The 20,938-nt window shown below is 41.1% G+C and overlaps 1 protein-coding gene across 2 annotated transcripts in view; it reads left to right on the forward strand.

The window, feature by feature from the left end:
• LOC110707445 (putative disease resistance RPP13-like protein 1) overlaps window positions 1-20,717 on the forward strand; it is a 42,795-nt gene extending 22,078 nt beyond the window's left edge. Inside the window, exons 2-4 of one of the 2 annotated variants that reach the window (XM_021885459.1) lie at window positions 15,603-18,454; window positions 19,620-19,687; window positions 19,840-20,717. In XM_021885459.1, coding sequence (XP_021741151.1) covers window positions 15,644-18,454; window positions 19,620-19,676 — 2,868 coding nt within the window. In that variant the 5' untranslated portion in view covers window positions 15,603-15,643 and the 3' untranslated portion in view covers window positions 19,677-19,687; window positions 19,840-20,717. Of the gene's footprint in view, window positions 1-15,602; window positions 18,455-19,619 lie in introns of both variants that reach the window. The other variant, XM_021885458.1, reaches the window with a different exon arrangement.
• The last annotated feature ends 221 nt before the right edge of the window (window positions 20,718-20,938 follow it).

Below are 20,938 nucleotides of genomic sequence, written 5' to 3' on the forward strand. Positions count from 1 at the left end.
CAGTATGCCTCTGCAGTCTATGATGCGCGAGCTCTCGGCATAGAGCAGCCGGCTCCTTTTGAGGAGTGGGCCGGCTTAGGTGAGCCGGAGGAGCATGCCGAGAATGAAGTGCCGGATGGGGCTGAAGCCCAAGTCCAGCATGACCAAGAGGCTCCTATTCCCGGTCAAGCCTAGCCGTCCCAGGAGCAACCGCCTCAGCAGCAGCAGCAACCTCCGCAGTAGTTTCTCTTGCCTTTTCCTATACTATCCGGCCTGCGTGCCGTGTATTTCTGTATCCATTTCCCGGATAAGGGTCCAGTTAACAATTTACTTTATCAATGTTAATATATTTACCGGCTTCGCTGGTTCGCTTTTGATACCTTTGCCTTACTTTTTGCAATCTTTTCATTATTATTGCTTTCAGTTTTTGCAATGAATCAAATTTTGCACGAGTATTGGGTCCATCTGCCCTTGAACGGTTGCTTGCTTCAAGTTAATCCAACTTGAAGTAGGCAGCCGTCCATATTACCACCCGGCTAACATATAGCTGTTAACTAGCCATGTGCAAAATGAACCAAGGGGTGACGAGCAGACGGCCAGGGGTTAGGCGAGCGCGTTACTTGCTGGAGCTGGATGCTATGGCATTCGGGTATATAGTACAACACCGCTTGTAGGGTCTTTAGATAAAGACCGACTACATAGGTTTCAAGAATACATCACCGTCAGCGTTGCCTTTGGGCACCGACTGGGTGTGCGAAGAACTAGGCCTTTCTGTGAAAGCCGGATGCCTGCCTTTGTGGATAGACGGTTTAAAGTTGTTGGGAAAATTATGCGCTTGCCCTGTAGGGCTTTTCGTTGAAAGCCGGCTACTCTTGGGGCTTCAAGATTTTAGACGCCGTCTGTATTACTTTTGGGTAATAGACGTCTGTATCTTGAATTCAAAGGATCATTCAACTGGCGTTGAGTTATGATTTCTAGAATAATGTGCCACCCGGAAGGGAGATGTTCTCTTTGACGATTGAATCCAAATTCAAATCGCCGGATGTCTGCCTTTTTGGACAGACGGTTTAATTTTATAAATCTAAGTATTACTTAGATGGGTGCCCGATTGCGTATTACGCATGGGACTTGATTTATGAATGTAATGAACGGATGAATATCCGGCTGCGCTTTGCACAATTACAAACGGTGGTCCGGATGTATATGTCATACATGGGATAGGTACAATATATATATTAAACAAATAAGTGCCGGCTGGGCATTGCACAGCTGGGACTTGATAAAAATAATTGAAATAAAGCATCTTTATTAATACACTCTATTACAAATCCTTAGAAGTAGTACTTTTTCAAGTTGTCTACATTCCAGGTTCTGGCTAGCTGCCTACCGTCTGGGGTTTCTAGCCGGTAGGTGCCGCCTCTGACTTTTTCGGTAATCCGGTAGGGCCCTTCCTAATTTGGGGTTAGCTTTCCTTTCTCATTTGCCCTACCGGTTGCCTCCATTTTTCTCAGTACAAAATCCCCTACTTTAAGAGGCCGCTTGTGCACTCGTTTGTTGTAGGCTCTCGTCATTCTCAGACGATATATTTCATGACGCAAGGCAGCATTGCCCCTGCGCTCCGGGAGTGAATCCAATGCTAGACGCATGGCCTCCCAATTAGCCTCTTCGTCATAAAGCATGACTCGAACTGTTGGCTCATAAAGTTCAATTGGCAGGACGGCTTCAGTGCCGTATGTCATGAGGAACGGGGTTTCACCGGTTGTCCCCTTTTTAGTTGTTCTGATGGCCCATAGAACATGCGGCAATTCTTCTGCCCATAGACCACCAACCCTTTCTATTTTCTTTTTGATGTCGTCTGAGATGAGCTTGTTGAAGGCTTCAACTTGGCCGTTTGCTTGGGACGGCCGACGGATGCAAAACAATGGGTGATCCCTTGATCCCCCAACCAGCTCTTGAGCATAGGAGTTTCAAATTGAGGACCGTTGTCAAAGACCATGGACAAAGGCACCCCAAACCGGGTGATGATGTTTCTCCAGATGAAGGAGATAACGTCCTTTGTCTTAATGCCCTTGACCGCCTCTGCCTCTACCCATTTGGTGAAGTAGTTTACAGCCACTAAGATGTACCTACGACCGCCTGAGGCAGGCGTATATGGTCCTAGAATGTCCATGCCCCATTTCGCGAATGGAACCGGGCTGTAGATAGCCGTCAGGTCAATTGCCGGACGGTGTATGAGCTAGCCAAATTTCTGACACTTGTCACACCTCTTCACCAATTCCATGACATCTGTCTCAAGGGTTGGCCAAAAATATCCTTGCCGCCTGGCCCTCTTGGCTAGGGATCTGCCGCCTATGTGCATTGCACAAAAGCCTAAGTGCAGATCCTCCAAGATCTCTTTCCCCTTTTCAGGAGTTACACATTTTAAGAGCGGCTGGAGGTAACCCTTTCGGTAGAGTTCCCCTTGAAATATTTCAAAACTGGCGGCCCGTTTTTTCAACACAGCCGCCTCAGCAGGAGCACCCGGCAGAGTGTCGTGTGCTAAAAATTCCCGGATGACATCCATCTAGGTAGAGCTTCACTCAAGAACTCCAATGGGGTCATGCTCAATACTTCTCTTTTCCACGACTTCCCAAAAGACTGACCTAGGCGCATCACAAGTGGCGGATGATGCCAGTTTGGACAACGCATCCGCCTGATTATTTTCTGACCTGGGCACTTGACTTAACTTGAATTCGTCAAGCGTCCCGGCTTCCTCTTTGACCGCCTGCAAGTATTTGATCATTGCCGGATGGGTGGCTTCATAGTCACCATTGTATTGGCTGACGATCAATTGAGAGTCTGAGCAGGCGTCAACTTTTCTTGCCCCTGCCGCCTTACACATGCGGATACCGGCTAGCAGGGCCTCATATTCTGCCTCGTTATTCGAGGCTTGAAACTTGAACCGTAGTGCATATTCATAAGTATCCCCTTCCGGGGATTTGAAAATTACGCCTGCACCACAGCCGTTCATTGTAGAGCTCTCGTCTACATACACCTTCCAGACCTGATCTGTATTATCCGGCTGGGTTGGCCTTATCATTTTAACAATGAAGTCGGCAAACGCCTGACCCTTCACTGCCTTTCTAGGCTCGAAGGTGATTTCTAAGCTTTGGATGGCAATAACCCATTTCAGAAGCCTGCCGGATGAGTCCAAGGTTGTCATTAGCCGCTTGAGGGGTTGGTCTGTATAGACCACCACCGGATGTGCCAAGAAGTATGGTTTTAGCTTCTTGACGGCCATGAATAGTGCAAGACCAAATTTCTCAACCATGGGATACCGCAGCTCTGCATCCCGGAGAACATAGCTAATGAAGTATACCGGGAGCTGCGTGCCGTCTCGCTCAGCAAGGAGGATGGCACTGAGGGCATGATCCGAAGCGGCTAAGTACATGTAAAACACTTTACCGGTTAACGGGATGACCAGCCGTGGCAACGAGTGAAGGTGTTCTTTTAGTTTCTAAAATGCTGCCTCAGCATTTTCCCCCCATTCAAATCTGATCTTCTTCTTGATTGCCTGGAAGAAGTAAAGGCATTTGTCACCTGACCGGCTGAGGAATCTACCCAAGGCGGCCAGGCAACTGGTAAGCTTTTGGACCTCTTTGACAGTATGGGGAGACTTCATGTCAATTACCGCCTGTACCTTGTCCGGATTAGTCTCTATTCCCCGTTGATCAATCAAGAAGCCGAGAAACTTTCCAGAGTCAATACCAAAGACGCATTTTTTGGGATTTAACATGACTTTATGCCGAAAGTCTCTCGGAGGTCAGCAAGGTGATCCGCCTGATGTCTGGATTTGACTATCATGTCATCAATGTACGCCTCTACATTCCTCCCAATTTGATTAATGAAGACCGTATTAATCATCCGTTGGAAGATAGCAGGCGCATTCTTCAGCCCAAACGGCATCACCGTATAACAGAACAACCCTTGATCAGTGACGAAAGCCTTCTTTTCTTGATCTTTTTTCCACAAGGGTATCTGATGGAATCCGGAGTAGGCATCCATGAAGGTCATCAGGGCATGACCGGCTGTAGAGTCAACCAGACTGTCAATCTTAAGAAGCGGATAGCTATCCTTTGGACATGCCTTGTTCAGATCTGTGTAATCTACACACATCCGCCAGTAACCATTCGGCTTTTTGACCAAAATAACGTTCGCTACCCAATCCGGGTAGTAGCATTGCCGAATGAACCCGGCATCTAGGAGCTTTTTGACCTCGGCGGCTGCCGCCTCATATCTTTCCTCACCGTGGTTCCTCTTCTTTTGCCTAACCGACTTTTTCTTAGGATCCACGGCGAGTCTGTGAACCGCTAGATCCGGATGTATACCCGGCGTCTCGTCCACTTCAAAGGCAAAGATGTCTTTGAACTCTTTCAGAAGTTGGTGCAACTCTACACCCAACTCCTCGAAGGAAACCGTCCCCACTTTGACTGTTCTCTCTGGACGGTTGTCATCCAGGATTAAATTTATGTTTTCACCATCCGGTTGGGGACGGAACTCATCTGATCGTTCCCCAATCAGTGATTGCTATTTTTTTGCCTTTTTTGGCGGCCATCGGGTGGTCCGCCTTTTTTTTCTTGCCGGCTGCTGAAGGAGCAGGCACGGCTTCCATGCTTTCGTCAATGAGGGTGGGTTTCTCATTGATGCCGGCTGGGGTTACAGTCGGCTTGATGGCTGAGAGGTAGCACTCCCTTGTCGTCTTTTGATCCCCACTCAGGGAACCCACCGTCCAATCATCCCTCTCGAATTTAATCAGCATGAGAGAGGGGATGATGACTGCTTTAGACTCGTTGAGGGTTGGACGACTCAAGATTAAGTTATAGGCGGTCAGTTCCACGACAACCAGGAACTTGACTACCATATGCCGTCTTTCCCCCTTCTCACCCAACCGGATGGGTAGGTCGATCCTCCCAACCGGATGCACAACTCCTCCCCCAAAGCCAACCAAAGGGTGAGGAGCCGTCTGCATACTACCAGGCTTGTATTTCAGCTTGGCCAAGTACTGGCAGCTTATAAGGTCAGACGAGCTCCCGTTATCTATAAGGATCTGGCCCACTCGCTGATTAGCGACCTTGCACTCTATGACTAGGGGTCATCATGAGGCCGTCTGACCTTGCCCCGGTCCTTCTCAGAAATGAGGAATTCGGGGAAGGTATCTCTCGACGCCTGGCCCTCATCCACTGAGTTGACCAGACGCCGGATGTTATCCTTTTCCCCCCGGATGGTTGGACCCCCTCCGGCGAAGCCGCCTTCTATTGTGAAGATGCGCTCTTCATCCGTATCAGAGCTGGCATCCGGCTTCTTGGACGGTTGCCCTTTGTTTTTCTTGGCACCGCCCTTGGCCTTTACCAAATATGACCTCAGCACCCCTTCATCAGCCAGACGGTCTAGTTGCCGCCTGAGGGTAAAGCAGTCATTGGTGTCATGGCCAATGTCCTCGTGGAATTGGAAATATTTGCTCTTGTCCCGGTTGCTGACGGGACTCTTCATTGGAGCCGGTTTTTCAATGTTGATCCGGTTCCTAATCTCCACGAGGATGGAGGACGGGTCCTTGTTGAACTCGTACCTTGGGACGTACGGTTTCAACTCCATCAATTTCTTCTGGGACGGCTGACCAGAACGGTCGGCTGCCCAGACTTCCTTTCTCTTTTTGCCCTCTTCTTTCGTAGCCGGCTGGGCTGGCCGGCTGTCCCTCCTATCGGACTTCTTGAAATTCGACGGATGCCTGATGACACACAGCTCTGTCGCCTATATATAGGCTGCGGCCTCCATCAGGGTTTCTTGAAGGGTGGCAACCCTCTTCCGAACGAGGTCGAACTTGAAAACCGACCCGTCTTTCAGACCCTTGAAGAAGTCTGTATAAGCAACCTCACCCGTCATGCTGGCTATCTGAATTCTCATCAGATTAAACCGCCTGACGTACGACCGGAGTCCTTCCTTGTCTCCCTGCTGTATGGCCCCTAGATTGAGGCTTGTCTTTTTGGCAGGGATATTCATGGAGAAGTTGGATGTAAAGTGATACGCCAACGTCTTGAAGTTGTTAATGCACCCGGTTGGGAGGTTTCCAAACCACCTTTGGGCTATGCCCTTGAGGTTGGTGTATGCCATGAGGTGATCCTCCGGGTTGGTGGTACCGTCCAAGGTACCTACCAACACGTTCTTAACCTTGGCCGGCTGGGCCGCCTCGGCTATTTCCCTATAAAACGCCGACGGCTGCTCACCAAGATTAAGCAGCCGGAGCTGCAGTCGGCTGACTGGATGGGTGCCGCCTGGCCTCCAAAGAGACCCGCCTGCATGTATGGGATTCCATAGGGCAGGTATGGCTGTTGAGGCGCATACGGTGCCGACTGGATGATCTGAGGGCCAGTACGCGCGGACATGCCGAGCGACTGACTACCTCGATTTGTTCCCGAATGCTTCATAGAAGCATTGCGGAAACTGTCTGGGAAGGTCGACGTAGAAGCCAACTCAGACATCTGCTGACTTCTCCTCTCCTGGATCAAAATCCGGGTGTCAGAGTAAGTCTTTTTAGACCCATCCAGCTGTACTTGCCGGATGGCCTTCCGTTGCGCTGATTCAAGGAAACGGAGCCTTAGAGATCGATCAGGGGTCCATCCGTCCCCTTTGGCTTTGGGTGCGGAGTAGGAACCCGGTCTTTAACTTGCTTCTTCCCCGAGGGAAAAGCCTTCTTTGCCGCCTGCCCCTCATTGAGGGAGAAGGCTTCTTTGCCGCCTGACCCTTCATTGAGGGGGAAGGCTTTTTGGCCGACTGACCCCCTGTTGGAGCCAATGGACTTCTTGATGATGTCCTTGATTTTCCCCTTGAAACTAGTCATGAATTTCATGAGTTCGTCTCGGGTGACGGGAGCTGAGCCCTCCGCCGCCTGGGGTACCCTAGCCGGCTGGCCGGCTGGGGGGTCAGGGACTGCATCTTCACCCCGCTCCCTTACTTTTCGGGAACGGGTGCGCTGTGATCTGAATGACCCGTCTGGGGCCACATAGGTGTCGATATCATTATCGTCACCACTGCCCGGGTCCGTGTGGACCTCGGACTCGACCGTAGGCCGCTTGCCTTCGGCCGGCGGTACATAGTCAGAAGTCATCTTGAAAGTACTCTCCCCACAGACGGCGCCAAATGTTTCGGGGTTTTTTATGTGTCCTACGGGAGAGTTACAATTCCGAGACTGAGCTTTCTGACTGGCTGTACCTGCAAAACAACGAAACTCTGGTTGGGTGGAGTTCCGCCTCCGACGATCTAGTTAGAACGCGTACGAAGTGAATAGTGCAGAAAGTAAAAGGTTTCTCTTTGATTCAGAGAGAGTAAATGTAGTTCGGTTTTGTGTTTTTGTGTTTGGATATTTCTGAATGCCCATTAATGAGGAATTTTCCTCTATTTATAGGGCGAAGGGATCAGTTTCCCTGCCAAATGAGAACTTGCCACGTGTTAGCCTGGGATTGGATCCCATTGGACCTTTCTGGGACTGACACGTGTCAGCCTCTGATTGGGCCACGTGGCTAGGGTAATTTCACCCTTAACACTTTCCTTTGCAAGATTTCTTCTTCTTTGGTTTTCTCACAACTCTCTTAGTGATCCACCCACGAACTAAGGTGGTCTTGAAGCCGCTGAATCTTTCCACTAGTAAAGATTCAAACACTCTTCGCTTGGCGGAATCATTAGGAATATTAAACAGACTCTGCAAGCACAAATAAAAGCGATTATTAGTTTCACCTTTTAAATAACAATAAGGTGAAGGTCTTTAAAATTGTGTAAATGTGCAAACAAAAATCTTGTCATTTCAAAATGTTTGAATCAAGCCTAGAGATACTTCCCGCCAACCAAGTGTAATGGGGATTTTGCGCGCACATAGGCCAACGTGAACAACATATTGACGACGCCATTTGCCTGTAGGTTGGCCTACCTTGTCATACTCTAGGACCATGGGACCGACGGGTTTCTTGAAACTTGTCGTCGGACCCCTAACCTTTTTCTTAGCCGGTGCCATCAACCCCCTCCACCACCTTGTCCTTGGCTTTGAGTTTGGGAAGTAGGATTCTCACCAACCGTCTTAGAAACTGCATTTTCAATAGGAGGCGCATGTTCAGCTGAAATTTCAAATTCATCAAGCCTACGCTCAAACTCATCCTGAGCCTGATCTTCCGGTTCACCCAAATCTTTCTCCTTGTTGACATCATAAAGCTTGTCCTCATCCTCATAGACATCATCATCATCATCTTCCATATCCTCTACACAATTACGGTCCTGATCGTCCTCCATGAGATATAAACACCTGCCATTACAAACATAACACGTTATTAGTTGTAATATAAATAAATATGTAAGGTAAAGTTATAATCAAATATAAATTTATGCATTAAAATACAAATCAATATAGAAAATTGGCAAGTATAGGTCATTTTTATTCCACATTTCACATGCTTTAAAGGTAACTTCATTCATTTAAAAGAAAATGTGAAAAATGGGCAAGTAAGTTAACACTTTCATTCATTTTCACCAAAATAATTCTTTAAATCACCTAACCTGTGATTTTATAATACTTTCAACGCCTACAATTTCAAAATCATAAAGAATAGTACCTCAATCTAATATTCCTTCGTTGTGGTCTGATAGCATATAATTTGCTTTGTCGTCTATGTCATTTGGTACAACAGGTCTAGGAACAGTGAAATGTGCTGAATCATCAAACACATCATATTCTTCCTCATCCTCAACATCTCCAATGCCTATGATTCTTCTTTTGCCGGCTAGCACAATAGACCATTTTGAATCGACTAGGTTAGTTATGTAGAAAACTTGCTTAGCTTGAGATGCAAGGATGAATGGTTCCGCACTATCATTCATTTGGCCAAGATCTACAAGAGTAAAGTCATCATATTTGACGTTACGCCTGATATTATCAACCCACTTACACTGGAAAAGAGCAACCGTGAAGTTACAATAATCAAGCTCCCATATTTCTTGAATTCGACCATAGTATGACAACTCTGCATCAACGGGTGATTTATCCTTAACACTTGCAAACTCCCTTGACAATGCCACAAGAGTTACACCACTGTTTTGGGTCGAGGAAGATTTCATCAAATCCTGACACTCAGTCCAAAAAGTGTACCCATTTATGTCATATCCCTTAAATGAGCGAACATCATCCCTAGGACCATAAGCAAGCCACCTTACTGTATCAGTGACACTCTCATCCATTCTACCCATCATTCGATCACAAAACCAACTCACAAACCTCTTATTATGCAACTGCATCAATGCCCTTTCACCTTTCGATGGAAATTCATCACGCAAACTAGCCATGTGCTCGTCTAAATTAAATATGGGTGAACATCTGCAACATAGTGCAACACATATAGGTGTGCTTGTAAGAACTTATCTTGGTCAGGTGACATTTGTTTCGACCCGATTGTGCCATGACCATAAAGTCTCCCTTCATGTTGAGAAGTAGGAAGACCAATAGGTTCAGCAATGGCTATATAGTCGGCCACAAAATTACCAATCTCCTCACCCACGGTCCCTTGAATCATACTTCCTTCTAGGTGAGTCCGATTCCTTACTTTATGTTGCAATGTACCCATGTGTCTTTCAAAAGGATAGCACCACCTCACAAACATTGGACCGCACAACTTAATCTCATGGACCAAATGAAGAATTAGATGCACCATTATGTCAAAAAATGAGGGTGGGAAGTACATCTCAAATTTGCACAAAGTCACAACCATATCTGCCTGCAAAGCATCAAGTGTACAAGGATCAAACACTTTGCTGCATATTGTATTGAAAAACGAACAAAGGCTTGTAATAGCTTCCCTCACGTGCTTCAGTAAAATACCACGTATTGCAATTGGTAGGAATACTTGCATCATAACGTGACAATCATAGGATTTCATACCTGTCAGTTTCAATTCTCCATTTACGGATACAAATCTTTTCATGTTAGATGCATACCCTGATGGAACCTTAATGCCGTACAGACATGCACAAAACATCCGTTTTTCTACCCTTGACAATGTGTAGCAAGCCGGAGGTAAATAAGCCTTTTCATCCTTGACTTTTCCCTCATATTTCTTCGTCGACGCATCTGTGGCCTTTCCCTTTTTCTTTCCCTTTCCCTTACTCTTCCCCTTCCTTTTTTTCAAACTCATTTCATTTTCCTTTTCCTGTTCCTTTCCCTTTCTAACCTTTTCCTGAGCCCACAATTCTGGACGAACCCACATCTTTTCCAAATCTAACCGTGCACCATTTCCATCCTTTGTTTTGCCTTGAATATTCATCAGCGTCCCCATAAGAGCATCACACACATTCTTCTCTATATGCATTACATCAAGATAGTGCCTAACGTCATGTTCTTTCCAGTACGAAAGCTTCCAAAAGATTGATTCTTTTTTAAAGAGAGCAGTTGAGTCCGTAGCTTTTTTTGTTTTCTCAAATACTGTTCGTATACCCTTAACTCGAGCATAAATCTCCTCATCAGTTAATGGTCTAGGCGCAGTCCCCTCTTTCGCTGTCCCATCAAAAGCCTTTTTCTACCTACGGTACGGGTGATCGCGCCTGAGCAACCTTCGGGTCCGCACGTACACTACTTTATGAGAATGATCAAGGCGCATGCTTGGTGTGTCATCAATACAAATGGGGCATGCTTTTTTTTCCTTTGTTCTTGTACCCAGACAAGTTGCCATACGCAGGAAAATCATTAACGATCCACATAAGAGCTGCATGCAATGTGAACATCTCATTCTTATGAGCATAAAAAACGGAAACCCCTTCGTCCCACATATTTCTCAAATCGTCAACAAGTGGCACAAGATAAACATCTATGTCGTTTTCAGGTTGCCTTGGCCCCAATATTAGTAGTGAAAGCATTATATACTTACGTTTCATGCACAACCAATGAGGCAAATTGTAGATCACTAAAAGTACCAGCCATGTGCTGTGTTGGGTACTAAGAGTGCCAAATGGATTCATCCCGTCCGTGCACAACCCTAGCCTTAAATTTCTGACTTCATCACCAAATTTCCCAAACTTCATATAAATGTTCTTTCATTGCGTGGAGTCGGCTAGATGCTTCAGCATTCTGTTTTTTTTTCTTCCCTTTGCATGCCACCTCAAGTTTTTAGAGTCTTTTGGTGTTGAGAATAGACGCTTAAACCTTGGAATAATGGGAAGATACCACAACACCTTAGCAGGAGGTCCCTTCGTACCAGCATTGCAACTCATGCGCTTGTAGTGCGACTTCTTGCATCGTGGACACTCCTCCAATTGTTCATATTCATTTTGATAAAGAATACAATCATTAGAACATGCATGTATCTTCTTATACTCCAAACCAAATGGACACATGAGCTTCTTTGAATAATAGTAAGACTTAGGAATTTCATTCCCATCAGGCAACATCTCACTTAACGCGGTCAACAAAGAAGTAAAACTATTGTCCGTCCACCCATGATTCGACTTAATGTTAAAAAGTGTTAGCACGGATGATAGTTTGGAGTATTTTTTGCACCCAGGATACAAAGGCTTTTTAAAAGCCTCCGATAATAACTCAAACACGACACCTTCAACACCACGCATCATCTCATCCACCTGATCATCCTCAAATCCATCATCATCACCATTATCAATAATATATTCATCATTCCTGTATTCCTCGTCTACACGAATCTCATTGCTTCTATCATGCACATCATTCCTATCAACATCCCCATTGTACTCTCCTTCTTCACCGTGCCAAATCCACACATGGTATTTAAGCCAAAACCCACGACAAATTACATGATCTCTAATGATTTCAACACTATTGACCACCTTCACATTATTACAATCAACACAAGGACAATAGAGGCAATCAACACCCATTATGTGCTGATAAGATGAAGCCCTCTCGTAAAATTCTTTTTACCTCATGAAAGAATTCCAATGTATCACGTCTACCATACATCCAACCACGATCCTTCTCCATTTAGTAAATTGTCTTTAAACATAGCAACATATTATGAATAATGTATAATTGCTACATATATTATATATGTAAATCAAATTCAACCATATACCATGCATATACCATTCATATAGTAAAAAAATGCATATATGCTTCCAAAGGGTCCTTATCACTCCAACCTAACCAATCCTTGACGTTTAATCTCACTAGTGAATGTATGTCGACTTTCCAATTTTAAGGAAAATCCGGCAGCATTTCTCCTCAGTTCTCCAAGTACACGATGTAGATAATTACTTACTCACATATGTAACCAGAGAACAGGGTGAGGAGATGGTAAGCCAAGATGTTCCTTAAAATCGAAAAAAAAAGACATACATTCACCACCTAAGTGAGAGTAAACGTTCAAGAACAGTCCCAACTGGGGACTATTCAAGACTTTCTCCTAATGAGAAATCCTTGAACGGGTATCTAGGCATATGATGATGCAAACATTTTATATATTGTTGTATTTATTTATCATTAAACAATGCACAAGTTGTAATAGCATGAAAAAACTTTTATTAAATGGATAAAGAGAAAGAAATATAGCTTAGTAAAGTATATAAATCATACCAATATAGCAAGTACAATGGATGTATTCTTTCTAACTTCCCACTTGAGCTAATTATGTAGTTTTCAAGCTAAACTTGTGCTTCAATTCACATATGAATCTATAAAAAAACAAAAACAAAAACAAAAACAAAAAACAAAAGTTAGTAAATATAAACTATCATTTGTCAATTGGAAACTATGAACTATCAAAGTATCAATCTATCATGTCTATCAATTAATTAATAATCAACAACTCCACAAGTATTCAAATCCAACTATTCAACTAAATAACTAATTGTTGCAATACTTTAATTCAATCAAATAATCAATTATTCAACAAGACAACGATTATATATCATTTTAATTCAAATTCCCAATCAAATTAGCAATTATCATTTAGCAATAACTCAATACGACAATAAGACAATAAGGCAGTACCGCCGTGACAAGCTTACAAGAACTCAATATGACAATAAGGAAATAAGGCAGTACCGCCGTGACAAGCTTACAACAAGGCAATAACTCAATCCACAGCAAGCCAACAATAGGCATTAAAGGAAACCGAAAAGGCAAGCTCACCAGACACTAGGTCGACTGTTTGAGGCCGTGCCGCCGTGACAAGAAGTCCGTTGTGGTTGAGGGGGAGCCATGCGCGCAGGTGAGAAAGCTTAAAAGAAAAATTACTAAACTGAAAATCAAATCAACGACAAACCCTAAATTGCGAAATTAGAATTCGATATTTAAAAAAGGCAAGAAAAAAATCTTACCTCGAAGCTGCTTCAATGGAGGTGAGAAAGCTCAGAATCAATGGAGAATTAAGAGCACTGCTTCAATGGAGGAGAGATATGGAGAGAGAAGGAGGTGCAGCGAGAGAAAGCTCAGAAACCGCTTCAATGGAGAATTAAGAAACTCGGAGGTAGTGGATTCAAGAGAAGGGCGAAAACTTGGGAGGGAAAACAGAAATAATGAAAAGCAGGGGGAAAGAAAGAAAGAAGAAAAAGGGAGCCCGATTTTTTTTTTTTTTTTTTTAAATTCGCACCGGTTTGAACCGGTGCTAATAACTTTATTTCGCATCGGTTTGGTTTGAACCGGTGCGAAAACTCTTTCCCTCTTTTTTTTTTATTTATTTTTATTTTATTTTCTAATTCGCACCGGTTTGAACCGGTGCCAATAATATAATTTCACACCGGTTTGGTTGGAATCGATGCGAAAACTCTTTCCCTCAATTCCGCCCAAGGTTGTTAGAATCAAGATCCTACCTTGGATCGATAGGGGGGGTGGGATCAAATCGATAGAATCGGATCGTAGGATCGCAAGATCCTACTTAATAACAAATAATATTATATATTATGTTATAAATTGACTTAAAAACATTTTTTCTAAGGGGTTACAATGCTAAAAGACATTGGTTTGCTTAAGAAAGGTCGATCTTCATTTAGCTTTGTCTGTATGGTAGTTAGAAGATTAATAACACAAGTTTAAATTACTAAATTATGTGCAAATTTGTCAAGAATGAGACCTTAACTATGACAATTGCAAGTTGTCAATTGATAAAATCATATCAATGTCTCGGATTCGCTTATTTATTAGCGATAATTATTGAATACATTAAATTTAGGTGCATATAACCTAATGAGTAATAAAAAATATGTCAAAATAAATCAAAGTCTCATATTATAGTAAAATGTTGGATTGGATCGTAAGATCGTAATAAAATTGTAGGATCGTGTTGAGATCCTACCACTCATAATTAATATCGGAGTAGGATCGTAAGAGCCTACAAACTTTAAGATCCTACCAAAGATCCGGATCGATCACACAATTTTGGATCGTAGAATCGTAGGATCGTAAGATCTGGATCGGGATTTTAACAACTAGGATCCGCCTATTTTTATTGGCACCGGTTTTTAAAAACCGGTGCCAAAATGGCGGTGCTCATTTCTGTTTTTCTACTAGTGTAAAAAACACCTATTAAACAACTCCTTATTCTTATATTTCGTATCTTATAATAAAATCATTAAAATAAAAAAAATTACTCAACAACACTTTTATCTCATAAAAAAAATAAAGTCCAATATTCAACTCTTTCCAAGCCCTCTTAGAAAATTACAATACAATGCAACCCTTCTCACCTACACTTCAATCCCTACATGAACATTAATTGCGATACTATTTATCTAACAGTGGCGAAGCCAGGATTTCCAACTCATTCAACTTTACAACCTATAAATCCAAAATACTCGGTCATACAATTCAACCCAAAAATTTGGAAGAAAAAAGGTTTTAGGTGTTACGTAAAAGAGATGAATTTACATAGTTCGTTGAGAAAGGGGAAAATAAAGTTCTACAAATGAATAGCATGATAGTTGAGGAAGGGGGAAAAAATTGTTCCACAAATGAATAATTGTTAGTTGAGGAAGGGGAAATATAATTGTTATACAAATGAACAGCATCATGATAGTTGAGGAAGGGGACAGAATTGTTCTACAAATGGATATTCCGTAGTATGGTAACAAAACATAAAAGTAAAAATGCTTATGGGAATTAACCAATGACCTTGGAGGATACTTATAAGCCCTTTAACCATCGAACCACTTCCTTTTCTTAGTTATAATTGTAAACATAATTAGTTATAATAGTTTTTTTTTCTTCTTTTCTTGGTTATAATTGTAAAAGATAATATTGATCAAATCATTATTAGTTATTGTTTATAGATTGTAATCCCTTAATATACTCACAACTTTGATAATCAAAATATATTCCTTATTATTAATTAACTAATGTACCTAGTCATAGGTTATTGATGTTCAATGCTCTAATCTCATACTCTATATACTCTTATATACTCTTCAATATAATTAATTTTTCTCATTCTCTCTAAGCTTTTTCTTATACTCTTTCTCATAACTCTATCAATTTTGTTCTCTAACAAGCTTTAACTATGTTTTCGTAATTTAAAGTTTTTTAGGATTTTCTAACTTTACAATATTTAAGTTGCACCATTATTATTCTTATGATCACTTGCTATTTTCAGAAAGGAGAAGCAAGGGAAATCTTATTTGATTAAAGGGCATTATGGATAGTGCTTTTCTAGATGCCTTTGCATCAAATGTTCTCAAGACCCTTTGGAATCCAGTATTCAAGGTCATTGGTGATGAGTTATATAAGATAAAAGATATGGATGTAGCACTGAGAAAGCTGGAAATGAGAAGAAAGGAAGCCCTAAACCTGCTATATAAGGTAAAACCTAGCAGCAGACGTGAAGCAGATAAATTGTTAAGCTATTTATGCAAAGCTGAAGATCTCATTGAAGTGATTGAGTATGAGATTCAAAAATTGAAACCACCCACATATACCAGTGTCTCCGGGCGTTGTATTCTAGTCTCACTAAAAAACTTGACTAAGCCTCATCAAATAGATGAGCTGCAAAAGAAGATGGCTAAAATAATAGATGATTTGAAAGAACAAGAGGACTTGAGTCAACAGATTCAACCTCTGATTAAACCAAGTCCTCCCAACAAAAAGGTGAATTTAATCGGGAGGGATGCAGATGTTCAGATCTTACTTGAAGAGCTAACTTGTTCAGAGAAATATGGTTCGAATGGAGTCTCTATAATTGGCATGAGAGGTGTTGGAAAGAGTGCACTTGCTGATCACATCCTTAATCACAAGAAAGTGCAAGCTAAATTTCCTCTTATATTACAAGCTTCAATGTTTGGCACAAGATTTTGTATGGAAGACTTGTTTTCCAAGTTACAGGTGGTCTATTCTGAAGGGAGGCTCAACGGAAATGGTCAAGGTCATCTCTTGGACTGTGATAAGTGGTTATTAATGCTAGATGATCTTGAAGAAGTCTCCTCAAACACTTGGTGCAATTTCCAGACAGAGTTTCTAACAGCTGCGAAAAAAATTCTCATTACTTCTCTTAGTCCTCGAGTTGGAAAAATGGCTCAAACTACCCTTCTTTACTTAAAGCCCATGTTAGAGGAACATTGTCGAGACTTAATCCGCCATGAAATAGACCGTGTACATCGTTGTCCACCACCTCAGCCTTCTATAAGCATTGACTTGGCTAAAAAATCTCGTGGCTTGCCGTTGGTTGCTACTTTCTTAGCACAATCATTGCTTGGGACTGAGGAAGAGGATCGATGGTTTATTCACGAAGACTTGTGGAAGTGGCCAGGAATTGAAAAAGAAATTCTTCCAATTCTAAAATCAAGCTCCATGAGTCTTGAATTGAAATTGAAGAGATGTTTTGTTTACTTCTCTTTGTTCCCTCATGACTACCTATTCTGTCGGGAGGATTTGATCCATATGTGGATTGGAGAACGACTGGTTGAACCTCATGCTTCAGGTTTTGAATTAAATGGGCAGAACTTTTTCAACGAGTTACTGGAACGATCGATTGTTCAACCTCAACCGGTTGATAGCTATGGCTTGACTAGGTACGAGATTCATAGATTCACTCATGACTTTGCCCAAATGCCTGCATTCTCAAAAGCATATGTCCGAAGTGGCGATGAATGCATGTCTAGCTCTTATGAGTGGGATAAATACACCCGTCATTTTTCCTTGTCTTCCAATAAGCAGATCCAACCTTCCTTATGGGACAAAATTAGGAAGCACCTTCAGGGTTTAAGGACATTGCTTCTTCTTTACAATAGGCAACAGATTGGACGAATTGGTGAAATTCCTTCTAATTTTTTTGATAAATTATCTGGTCTTAAAGTGCTATCCTTGAATAATACCGATATTTCCGACCTTCCCAATTCTGTAAAAAAGTTGAAGCACCTTCGTTATCTAGACATTTCAAACACTAATGTCAAAAAATTACCTGAAAAGCTTGCTAACCTTTCTGCCCTGCAAATTCTCAAGATTAGAACCGACCTTGAAATCCCTCAATTACCTGTAGATTTCAACAAATTGACTAATCTAGCATTCATTGATTGGCATGAGAGTCATATACTGAAAATGGCCTCTAAGCTGAGCAAAATTGGGAACCTCGTCAACCTTCGGACTCTTCCTGTATTCATCGTAGATAACAAAGAAGGGCATCGTATTACAGAGCTGAAGGATATGAATCATATTCAGGGATCAATGAAGATAACAAACCTCCATAAAATCACTGACGAGGCAGAGGCTAAGGAGGCAATGCTATCTTGTAAGTCTTCTCTCCAAAAGTTGGTGTTAATATGGAAAGGTAATGTTTCAGTTGCAGAGGAGGTTCTCAGAGGCCTAAAACCTCATGATCAGCTGAAAGAGTTAAGAATTGTAGATTACAGTGGTGCTACATTTCCACAATGGCTTTCACACGACGTAACTAAGCTTCAGAAACTTGAGTTAGTTGGATGTCAGTCTTGTTGTAACTTGCCTAAAATCGGACAGCTCCCAGATCTTAAACTCCTTCATCTTAAGAAAATGAGCAACATTAGAAGTTTGGACCAAAATTTTTGTGGGGTACCTAGTAGTTGTACTACTACTGGGTGTCTCCGTTCGCTTGAGTCATTGGTATTACATGATATGACAGAGCTTCAAGAATGGAATGGAATGGAAGCCAATATCATGCCATTGCTTCGTGAGCTTAAGATTGTGAATTGTCCGAAGCTGAAGAGTCTGCCTTCTTTTCTGTACCAGTTTACTTCACTTGTTGATTTACAGATTGAAGAGTGCATATCTCTGAGCTTGATACCAAAGCTGCCATCATCATTAGAGGCATTGAACATTGGAAATTGCAATATGCTGATAGATAAATGTCAAGATGGAGGTGAACATTGGTCAAACATAAAACATATTCCGGATGTTTTTGTTGATGGTATAAAAATGCCTACAACACCTGCTGAACACATCTCTTCTCGAAATGCAGAAAATCATAACACGTCTCTCCAGGTATGTTGGATCAAAATGATCATGATTTTGTTAGTGATTGTGCAACGATTTTTCTTAAAGAAATTGTGTGGTTGGTTTGGATCATATTGTGTTAAGTTCATATGATAATTGTTAACATCACCGTTTAGCACAAGCAATGACTCAATGAATTGTATATTGTCAGGAAATACATGTTTATCTCTGAGATAAACAATTTATCACATAGCATTGATGATGACTAAGTGATTGATTAATTTATCACAAAATTCACAATGTCATGTAATAAACATATTTGTTTATCACAGTGATAAACTTGGGCCTCCTCGTATGTTGTTCTTACTGTTTTAATCTAGAATTATTCCTATGTCTCTGGTTTTAGATGGATTATTTTGAAAATACTTCAGTTATATCAGAGCCGTTGAATGTAAGCTAAAATTCAGCTGTGATTACTGCTTTACTCTAAAAATAAAAACCCAATTCTTTTCTCATAGCTTTAGCCTAAAAAATCTAGCCTTATATCCTTGACTTTCTCTAATTTTAGAGATTGAAGGTTTTTTTAAAAAAATATCATATTTTCTTCTTGAATCCTTTGTTTTTGCACCCATCAGATGCTGCTTCCTCTTTATATATTGATAAGTTTCAAGGAGCTTCATTCCAGATTATGAAAATCAATCGATCTGTTATAAAAAGAAAGCTCGGATTTTTTACTAGAGCCTTTGTTAAAAACACGAACTTTGTGATATTAGCAATGGTTGTTGCCTAAGATATGTCACAATATTTTAACTTCCATTAAGAAGTCCATATTACATTTGTAAACCATGTATGTAAACAACTTCAGGTTTGCCTTGAAAATTGGCTTTAGAAATTACAAAGTCAATAAGAATCAATATGAAGCCAACCTTAATTGTGAATGATGAATACTGCACTGCACTCACTATAATATGGGAAATAATTTATGATGAGTTTCATGCTTATTTCTAGGAAAAAGAGTGATATAATGATATATGCAAGTAAACCTTTTTGTATAGGTACCGAAAGATGAATATACTCTGTAGTAGACTAGTAGTAGTTATGAATCTTAAAGTGTGGTTGAAAGTCCATTTTTGTTGGAAGTATTATGCATTTTGTTTAGCTTTGCACTTGAAATGGACAATTAAACTGATCTCTTAAACCAAAATGTTCCCAGGGTTTCCAATATGTCATTCAAGGTGTTGTTTCAGCATTTGGATGGCTGAAGCATTGAATCAATACAAGGTAAACCATGTACGCTTTGTTTACCTCACCTTCATTTAAAAAAAATACTACGAGGTGTTTCTCAAAGGGAAATCTGTGTTTCTCACTGTGAGAAACATAATTGTTTCTCACAATGGCATTTCTGTAAATAAATAGATGTTTTACACTTACAGAAATGTCGGTAATGCCCCCATAAAAATGACTTATATGAGGTGAAATGTCGGTAGTGTCCCCATGAGAAACATAAGCTGTTCCTCTTTATTCCTGGGTTTCCATTACATATTGAAGCATTGCATCAATAAATTGGATTATATCAAAGTCGGCGCAGTAGAGAAACTGATCATCAGCATCATGGAGTCCACATTACCTGATAATGTCTATCAACGACAGATTTGATGCAGCTTTCCATGGCCGAGTAACTCTCTTCTTGCCCAATTTTCGACATCTACTTACTCTGGGTCTAAGACGACACCATTTACTGATTTAGTTTACTCTACTTTGGTTTCTTTGGAGATTTGTCATGTAAGTGTGCAAATATTTAATTGTCAATAAGACGTATAACTCATATTCCCTCTTTTCCGAAACAATGACTACATTTTTTAGTTGTTTCAAAATAATTCCTTGCTGTGCTCATCATTTTTATATAATTCTATCACTTTTTTTTTTTTTTTTTTTTTTTTTTTTTTTTTTGACGACATTCTCAAATTTTTTTGTACAACAATTTGATTCAAGACTTAGGAGTTAGGATTTTGTATGGCCATGAGTCGAGTACTCTCTCTATCTCAAACTATATCGTCACATAAATAGGTTAACTTACTCCTATATAGATATATACTAGTACATTACATGACAACTAAATGCAAGTATGCAACAGATACTACATTAATGATATGCATATATACTCGAGTAAAGTTGACATTTACGCTATAATAAAGACTAATAATACGAAGTATGCATAGGTTTTTCCTAGGACCTAGGTTAACAAATAGACCAAAAAGCAAAATGTTACATGATATGGGCACTTCAACTACAAGGTGTGTACAACTTCTGCTTCTGCTTCTGAAACAAGGATAATAGCTCTTCATTCAACTTTTCGTAGTTGGCAACACAATTTCCTTCCAACTGTTAAATAGACGAATAAACAGCATAATCAAAACATTGATCTTTAATTATCCTATAAAAGAAAAAAAAAAAAAAAAAAAAAAAAAAAAAAAAAAAAAAGGGAAATTGAATACTCCTTAATTACGTCCTGCTTTGACAACATAATATTCT

The sequence above is a fragment of the Chenopodium quinoa genome, unplaced genomic scaffold (genome assembly GCF_001683475.1).
Source record: "Chenopodium quinoa cultivar QQ74 unplaced genomic scaffold, ASM168347v1, whole genome shotgun sequence".
Lineage (NCBI taxonomy): Eukaryota > Viridiplantae > Streptophyta > Magnoliopsida > Caryophyllales > Amaranthaceae > Chenopodium > Chenopodium quinoa.